A 9,355-nucleotide genomic window follows, 5' to 3' on the forward strand; every position below is an offset into this window, starting at 1 on the left:
ACGTTTAAGGTTCAGCTGGGCATGGTGCTGGGACATCTTGCCTAGACTTTGCTTTTGCCAAGAAAGTTTGGACCAGATGATCCTTGAGGTCCCTTCCAACCTGGTATTCTACGATTCTATGATTTCCGTGTGTCCTATTGGTGGTCACCAGAGAAAAAGATCAGCACCTGCCCCTCCACTGCCCCCGTTAGAGAAGTTGTAGACTGTGATGTGGTCACCCCTTGGCCTTCTCTTCTCCGAGCTGAACAAACCAAGAGACCTCAGATGCTCCTTCCTATATTGAGGCACCCAAAATTACACACAGTACTCAAGGTGGGGTTGCACCAGTACATTCTAGAATGTGACAGTTACGTCTGTTGACTGACTGGCTATGCTGTTCTTGATGCACCCCACGACATTGTTGGCCCTTTTGGCTGCCAGGGCACACTGTGGGCTCATACTGAACTCGCTGCCAACCCAACCCCCCAGATCTCTTTCTGCAGTACTGCTCTCCAGCCTCTTTTCCCCAGTTTGTATGTTTAATGAGGATTACCCCATCCTGAGCACACTTGAAATACTCCAAATGAAACACATGTGCTTAAACATGTTTTTATTATGATCAGAGGAACAAAAGAGTGCATCTGCAAGACCCTTTACATATGGATACATGGAAAACAATTTGAATAGGAACATGCCGTATTTGGTCATGATGATTGAACCAAAAAGATTTAAGGAGAAATATGAATTACAAGATTTATATAATGCATCTTTAGAAGGGGAGGAAGAGCCTTGCAGTATCAGGAGCACAAAGAGAAAGCAATTGCTGTGTCAGAGTAGGAATGGTTGGTGATAGTTCAGAGTTTAATCTGGGTGCTTTCGAGTGACTGGTTCCAGAGGAGTCATGATGAAGCCTGGCCGTAGAAACCTGGCTTAATTAGAATGCTGCAATTTTTTCCCCCACAAAACTTCTGCTGATAAATTGTGGCTGTGTTGTTTCAGTGTGATGATTTGGCACTACTACTCTTAACTTGCACCACAAATATCCCTGTTCATGCTCATGCTTTCTTTGGGTCCAGTTTTCATTCCCTTAACTCTTCATCTATGAATAGATAATATTACTTGCAGAAAGGAAAGGCAAAGGGCCTCTGTTTTCTTGACATAATTTGTCCAATTTAGCTTTTTCTTTTTTCTTCCTTTTTTTGATTTTCAATAGAGAAAAATTTCTGGTTTTAGAAAATATGGATGAGAGAGAGAGTATGCATTTCTTTTTACCCTTGATACTGCAGTGCTTTGGGTCTTGGTGTAAGGGAGAGGAATTCTTTCAGCTTTCTTCACTTTAAGGGGAAAAGCATCTGCCAAAGAAGAGGATGCTGTTTGTTGGCTTGTGCTTGATCAAGAAGAGGAAAGGGTGGTCAGCCCTAAACTCTTCAGAGTCACTTGCAGCCTCTATCCCAGCTCCTGATGAGCCTACCACCTCACTGCCTGCTTCATAGATTTCTACGAATGCCTCATGGACAGCTTCAGACATCTTCAGGCTTTCTGCTGAAGAGATGCCAGAGAGATTGGCTGATGAGCTGAACAGGTCAGCTATACCCAAGGCCACTAAGACAGATGTGAGATTATATTTTTCCTCAATCTTCATGCGTGGAAGGAACACTTTTATTTTCTTCTCTTCCATTATATCAGAACTGGTCCACTCCGTAAGTTTTTCAAAGGTGATTGCATTCTCAAGCTGCAAGGAGACAAGCAGATGAGATCTCTGGGATGAGAGCACAACTTCCTTTGCAACAATGCAGTAGCAGTGGTCAGTTTTTTTCTTTTTAAACTGACTGCTTTTAGCATGACATATTTCTAGGTATATACAGATTAATGTATCTAAGAGAGGAAAACAAACTATGACTTCTTCTTTTCTGTCCTGCTTTCCTGCTTTCTATTTTTAATAGTCTCACTGTCAATTAATTTTATTAATGAGATGGGTACTCAGCAAATTTCACCTAAAGCTCTTCCCTGTATATCTTCTTTTCTTGTGAAACATATTCCAAAACTCATTATGTGCCTTTGGGTTGTAAGCTTTAGCTACATTTAAGACCTTCAAGTAACCAAGTGTTAATGGCAACCAATCACTAATACCTGAGCTATCATTTATTACTGAGGACTTTTAGCTATGCTCAAAAGCCTCTTCATTTTTATAATTTAAACTCTTTGAATTACTGTACAAACATTTCAATGAACTCTGATTTATTACATAACTTTTCATATTTAGACTAACTACAGCCCTGCTAATGACAATATCCTGTGCCTATATTCTGTTCATATCAACAACAGTATGTCATATACATTTTATTTTCTAAAATTGGTTTAACCATTCCAGTACCTCTCATATTCAGTATTGAGATAGTTTAATTTTTGAAGGTATGAAGGAAGCATGTTGAGCACTGCCAAACCAAACAGTAATTGCAACTAGTAATGCTAACATGAACCTCCCAGGAAGCTCCACAACATGCAGGGATGGAGATATTAAAACCTTTGGAGTTCAACCTGCTGGAGTAACAGCTGCTTAGCTGAGAAGAATCTGTTCTGCAGTGACCAATAATTAACCCACTGCAGTAGTTCCTTATGCACTCCATGCTCAGCACAAACTATTGCAGGACCATTGAGACAACTGCATGCTTCTATGCAAAAGTCCCATGCTGCTAGTGTTCAGATCTGTGCTGGTGAAGTGGTTTAGTATAACTTTATTGCGAAGGGCCTAAATTTCACTGGGTTTAAAGTTTTATGAAACCCAACTGCCAGGGCCATACCTGCTCCAGGCCAGAGACTTCATCAGGCAACAGCACCAACATGCTCAACTGCCCACTGGCATATGGAAGCTCCAGGATCTTAATTTTCTCAGAAGCCACCACTGCCACTTTAAATGAACCAAACTGATACATTATCTGCACGGGTCTGTTTTCTTGCTGCAAAACAAAATAAGATAATAGTTTTCACAAAGTTTATTCTTAGAGTTTAGAAATGGCCACTTACGATTAAAGCTCTTACGATTAAAGCACTTACGATTGCTCTTGTTGAGGAAGATTGTATAACAACTTGTCTACTCTCTTCATAAAGTCTAGAAGACACCTTTAAGGTGATATATGCTCACGTACCTCAGTAATTCTGAAAGGCACTGCCTGGGTTTCTTCATCCTTAAATGCTTTCTCCCACACTCCTTTGAAGTAAATGGCATTGACAAGGACCATTTCAGTCTGGGGATCCACAGAGCTCGGTTGAAGGATATTTTTGATCATTCCTTTAAGAAGCCATGGGAAAAGAGACATGTATATAACACATTTGTGTATAATATATCTTTCTTGCTAATCACAATGTTAAATGAAGGGTGCAGAATTTGTAGGGAGGAGGGTGTAGGGCAGCTGTAATCTTGTATTTCTGAGGCTGATTTGTTCATTGCTGTTGGCAATAGCTGTTGTTTCCTCTCTCTGTAAAGAATTATAATGGAAGATGTAAGACCCATAGATTTACTTGTTAAAAAATGAGTAAACCTGTATATTTTGTGACAATGGGAAGAACCATTGGAATCATTTATCCCAGGATGGTCTCCAACCCAAAGAGTAAACATAAATACTTCTTGTTTCAAACCAAAGTTGTAAGGACATGACTATATAAAGAAGGTAGCAGGAAAGGAAGAAACCAGAATTTCACTCTACTTTCTTCTTATACTTGTTTATTCTTCAGTCCTCATGCACACAGCAAGCTCTTCCTTCAGCCCTTTCCCACTAGTAGTTTAATCATGGCCTGGTTTTCTGCTTCAGAGTGTGGCACCACACTAGAGGTTGTGCAATTGTGAATATTTTCATTTCAGCTAAAATTCAACATCTTTTAGCTGTGTTTTCTGATATAAAGAGTACTTTAAAAGAGATGTTTCTGAGGGGAAAAAACCCCAAAACGTTAAATGATAGTTCCATATCTGGGAGAAGGACAGAGGGAGAGGTTTAGGTTTTTTTGTCTCCTGTTGAAGTGTTCTCATGTGCTGCTCAAATATGGTGGCAGAAAGGAAAATACCTATGCTGATACTTGGCTTGCTCTTACCGTTAGTCTGGCTTTCAACCCAGGAATTGATGAGCTCTCTGGCTTGATCTGCAGCTGTTTGAAAGCTGATAGTTTCCAAGCCTCCTTTATACAGTTCCTTCACACACTGTAAGTATTCCTTCAAAGGAAGAATATGCAGATTTCAGATCAGAATGTCAAAGCATTTTGCAAATGTGAAATGCAAGACTGAAATTAACAGGTATGAATAATGTGCTTATTAAGGCTAATCAGTAAGACATGATTCTAGTTCAAAAGCCTCTTAAGATCTGATATTCATTGCTTCAAGCAAGACAATATGCTCACATATTTAAAAATGTTCTCCAGAACTGAGGGTTTTTTTAATGAATTAATTTCAGTTGAAATATGGGGGTTTATTCCTTTTGCCAGCTTCTTTTTTATTTTGCAATGGTATTTTCCTTTAATTTCAAATTAAATGTTCCTTTCAAAGGGAAAACTTGAAATATTTTTGAGAACCTAAAGTTATTTTTCAGGTTTGTTGAGAAAATATTTGGAGTTAACTCCAGCAAAAGTTACCTTTATTAATTATACCTTGACATGATTGGATCATGACTGTACTTGGCATAAGCCTCTTTTTAGCAAGACATGTTTTTTATCAAGACTGTAGAGGGTTAGGGCTGTGATAGAGAGAAGTCATGAATCCTGTCTTCCATATAGAAGAAAATTTCTTCAGCTGAACCTAAACTTCTGACAGTGCTTTTGCATTACAGAATGGTACAGCTTTGACATGGAAATACACTCAGATCAGATCTTAGAGGAACTCACCGGTAGGATTGGGTATGTCTCTTCAGCATAAAGTCTGCTGGCAAAGTTGAGTGAATAATTGTCTTTTGGTTGGGTGATTTGGGCGAATATGTCTTTAAGCGAACTGTGGACACTTAGAGATGAGCCGCACTGAATGGATACATGAATACAAATAAACAGATAGATTATATTATTCTAGTTTTAGTACTTAGAATATTTTTCATACTATATGAGAAAAGTAGAGTAGTTCAGAAATTTCAGCTTACAAAACTGTTGTTTATCTTGTACTTCCTGTTGCTATAGCTAATGTATTTTTCTAATGTATACAATTCTCTGCTGTTTTTATACTGTAATTTCCTCATACCTCTCTCAGGGAGACTCTTAATTACCTGCTACATTATCTAGCTCCAGCTGATCAGATAGGCTTTCCTTTGTTCCCAACCAGCCCCATTTAACCAGTAACATCCTTGCCTACACATGAAAATACCTATAATTTTCCTTATATGCCCAATATTATGGTGCTGGGATTCATCCTATGCTTGTTCTGACTCCTCTCTTACCTCCCTTTCTCTATTCCTATGAACAAAGTGTTCCCCTAGCTGCGGGATGCAGAACACCAGCTGCTCATCAGCGAGGTGTACCACCTGCAAGAGACTCTTTTATCTGCTAGATTTTTCTCCCAGGACGAAGTGATGTAGAGAAGTTGAAATTATTTCTGTACCTGAGATTCAACAGTGTCTCCAAACCCTGTGATTTTATCAAAGTGAACAACCTGTAATTGAAAATAACAGTAGTTAAAACAACAGGTATGACCAAAAACAACCCCTAAGATTAACACATGATTTTCGAAGTAAACCTCTTAGCTAACTGTAAAGCTGGATGACCCAAAAGGTGCAATCCATCTGCACCCTCTGTGAATAGCTGGGCCTACTGTTGCCTGCTTAGGTGGTGTCTTTTTCTGTTGAACATCTAGAAATCACCTCCAGTGTGTGCTGTTAATAATACTAACTTTCTTCCAGGTAACAAGCCAGCCGATCTCTGTGAAGAAAGCGGGAGCTATAGGAAACTCATGTGAAATATTTTGCAGTCTGGACACATGTTCTGGCTCTTTCACTGAAGATTTTATCTACTTTCCTTACTCTATACAAAGGACACTGGAACGTGTTGTTCTCGTTGAGAATCCTACAACTAACAATGATAAAATTTAAATCCAGTTTCAAGACTTCTGGCTAACACATTTGTTTAACACTATGAGAGTCAGAGGTGGCCACAGCTTTTGATAACTCTGGATCCATATTTTTTAGCCTCTGGGCTATGCAAGAGACATTGTCATATAATTAAATGTTATGGCTCTATTGAGCTGCAAGAAGGTTTAAATCTTTCATCGAGGCCTCACCTGATCTATCTGAGCCCTGGTGTTTTCTCTTGCACCTAGGTAGACCATAGACAGAGCTGAAATGATGCTCAGGGGAGAGTAGAAGATGTTCTCGTTGACATGCTGGACTTTCAGCTCCCTGAATACATCAATACAAAATTCTGTGCTTGCTTCACCGATGGACCCCATTGTGAAACCAGGATTGCCTGGAGCAAACAGCAGAAGTACAATGACAATGTAAGGATGGAATACTGTACAAACACAGCACAATGCACTTTAATAATAGTTTTTAGTCCATGAAATATGAACAAGTAGTTTTGAAGTCATTCTGTGGTAACATGCCTATTGCTATGCTCACTTCTCATACATGTTAAAAAATCCATATTCATAAATCTGTTTCTTTCACATTTGTATTCAGTTGCCTTTTTGGCAGTACAGTTCCTCAGTGGTCTAAAATCTGTATGTGATTTCTGTTTACCTTTTCAAAGCACTCAAACAATTGCCTGTTCTTATTTTCATTCAGTGAAGGCTAGAATTCCTTGGTACTCTGTAATGCCTTGATGAAAACAAGAAAGTATGATCTGTCTTTGATATACTTGCAAAGCTGGAAATTTAAAGTGTAAATTTTAGTAGATTTGCTCTCAGTTTGAACAGTTACAAGTAAAAAGCAGAGGCTAGTGGACTGTTTTTATTTTCTAAAAATACGTAAGTGCAGTAAAATATCTATTTTTTGCACTGTACTTCCAGTCAGTAGATCTTCATAGGCTTGTATCTTTACCATTGTTTTAGTAATGGAAGCATGGACAGGCAATATAATTTGTCTAAGGTCACCTAATCTAGGAAAGAGACTGATGCACAAAATTAATATTCCATCCTATTGTGCTTTCAGATATGGCTTGCTTTGCTAAATATGTCTATATATACTACAGTATAAACTTTCTGAGAAATTAAATTTTGTTAGTGACATTCAAATAGAATGGAAATGCAGACATGATAAAATAGCAATGCCTACCATAATACAGTGCTGTTAAATGAATACTTGTTTGTGGCATAGACCACCAAAAGTTTTGTATTTGTTTCTGTCTGAGGTTTCTAGAAGTGCTAGACAGTGTAAGTTTGCTGTGGCCACTGTGCTTACATAAAGCACAACGTCTGGGATCAGCATAAATCTAGTTTCCTTCCTGTGATTAATGGAAATAATTGTGAAAGTTTGTTGTCCTTCAAAATTCAGCCCTTTGTGTAGGTGCTTAATGCTGGGATCTCAGGTTTGTCTTTGGAGTATTAAACTCTACCAAGGTTTTTAGTGACCATGTTTGTGGATATAAAGATACACTCGCACAGACATTTCTCTTACTTTCCTTTCTGTATACAAGTTCACATTTATAGATTAATGTAGAAATATAAGTCTGTACACCCACACACCTTTTATCTTGTATAGTGTTCACTAGCTGTATTTTCCAGGGATGCAACTGGTAGGGAAATTTCACATCAAACTAAACTTAGTATGTTTACTAAATGCTAGTTTTTGTCTCCGTGCACTCTGTTGAACCAGAGGTCAATCAAGCAAACTTATTCTTTGGTTGTTGAAAATTAAAAGATACTGAATGAGAGGGTAAGCTGCTCTGAAATAAAATATTCTAAGCACAGAATAATAAGCACAAAGAATAAACTTTTAAAAAGTTGTCTGAAAACGAACACTCAGGTTTTACATATAATAAAATTGCATAAACACAGGTAAGAAGATTTTTAGAGAATAGGATGGAAATATTCAGTCCTTGCAGATACAAAAGATAACACAATAATTGCTCTCTTCTTAAGTTTAGTCTTAAACAAGGAATAATATAGGGAGAAGGTAAATTTTCCTAAAGAAGTGCTTACCTTTCGAGCTTCAGCACCAAAGGCAATACAGATTTCCAGCTGTATGTAGAGACTGGCTGAGCCCTTGGGAATTTATACAATCTGAATTGTGACCCACCTGCTGCTGCTCTTCAGAAGTTTGACCTATGACACCATAAAAATAATTTAATGGGCTTAGGTCAGATTTTAGTTTCAATGGGCCCAGTTTTGATTGAAGGGATAACAAATATTAGGTTTTTATTCCATATAACAATGTGTTCTCCAAGAGTACATCAGGACTAGTGGATTGAAGAGTGGGAAACCATGCTCATATTCCTTTAAGCCTCACTTGCAACTGGATGCTGGGATGTTAGTAAAAGCAAAAACTGTGAAAACCTTAGTGATGGAAAACATAATTAGCAGTTATTAGTCAGTCTGTCAATAATTAGTGAAATTGTTATTATGGTTGTAGTAACAGATCAAAACTCTCTTTCAACTGATCCTTTTTGAATGTACAAAATGCAGCTGAGCCATGCTAGACAGAAGCTATATAAGAGCAGGATTTGGCCTATTACTCTGTTGACAAATAAAGAAGTGTGCCTGTAAGAAAACCAGTTGAGATGAAAGTCAAAAGTAGGCAAATTTCTTTGAAAAGCTGGGGTATTTAAAAAAGATCTTAAAAAACTGTGAAGGTTTCATAGCAAACTACTTCATTCTCAGGAAGTAATAGCAAAACATAGTCCCAGACAAAGTAAAAAGTAGTCAGTTCCAAATAAGTTTGTGGTATGCACTTGCAATGTATCTCTGATCTTCCATGGGTTACTAAATGGCCTGGCAGATGATAGAGGAATTGTGAAATCCAGATAAAAGAGTGTTCATGGTCTGTGGGACAATCATAATATAGAATAGCAAATATATTTGAGTTATAAAAGCCTTTGTTCTGTATAAAAGCTATTGTGCTGTGTTGAAATAACAGAATGGACAAACAGTGAAGAAACCATTCTGACCTCTGTGTGATTTTAAAATAGGGCGGGGGGCACTCCAAAGTCAGTACAACATAGTTCTTCAGAACTTATGGGACATGATTGTGATCTCTCTTAAGAAGAGATAGTCTTCTGTACTACTGTCAAAAGCTTAAACACTGCAGTTTTCTTTACCACAGTCTGCTTCCTTTTGTGAAAATCAATGTGCCATAGAAATCTACATTCTCCTTGCTGAGTTGTCACCAAGGCACTCTGAAGACGTAAGCAAGACAAGATTGTAGCGGAAGTGTTATTTTTTGTTAGATCTCTGCTCCACAGATGTCAGCCAAGTGTT

At 38.0% G+C, this 9,355-nt stretch overlaps 1 protein-coding gene across 1 annotated transcript; it reads right to left on the bottom strand.

Annotated features, from left to right (window-relative positions):
* Positions 1–1,189: 1,189 nt before the first annotated feature.
* LOC104408776 (ovalbumin-like) lies at positions 1,190–8,123 on the bottom strand. The gene is made up of 8 exons (XM_010018490.1): positions 8,081–8,123; positions 6,224–6,408; positions 5,549–5,599; positions 4,849–4,977; positions 4,066–4,183; positions 3,126–3,268; positions 2,781–2,936; positions 1,190–1,711 (listed from the first exon to the last, which is right to left on the bottom strand). The coding sequence occupies exons 2-8, from the start codon at positions 6,389–6,391 to the stop codon at positions 1,316–1,318; spliced, it is 1,161 nt and encodes a 386-aa protein (XP_010016792.1). The 5' UTR covers positions 6,392–6,408; positions 8,081–8,123; the 3' UTR covers positions 1,190–1,315.
* Positions 8,124–9,355: the final 1,232 nt, after the last annotated feature.

Source organism: Nestor notabilis, unplaced genomic scaffold (genome assembly GCF_000696875.1).
Source record: "Nestor notabilis isolate BGI_N333 unplaced genomic scaffold, ASM69687v1 scaffold2117, whole genome shotgun sequence".
NCBI lineage: Eukaryota > Metazoa > Chordata > Aves > Psittaciformes > Psittacidae > Nestor > Nestor notabilis.

Coding starts and splice junctions, on each gene's coding strand:
- LOC104408776 (XM_010018490.1), bottom strand. CDS start 6,391: ATGGGGTCCATCGGTGAAGCAAGCACAGAATTTTGTATTGATGTATTC. Junction 5,600..6,223: donor CCAGGGCTCAGATAGATCAG/GTGAGGCCTCGA, acceptor TTTCAATTACAG/GTTGTTCACTTTGATAAAAT. Junction 2,937..3,125: donor TGCCTTTCAGAATTACTGAG/GTACGTGAGCAT, acceptor TTTGTTTTGCAG/CAAGAAAACAGACCCGTGCA.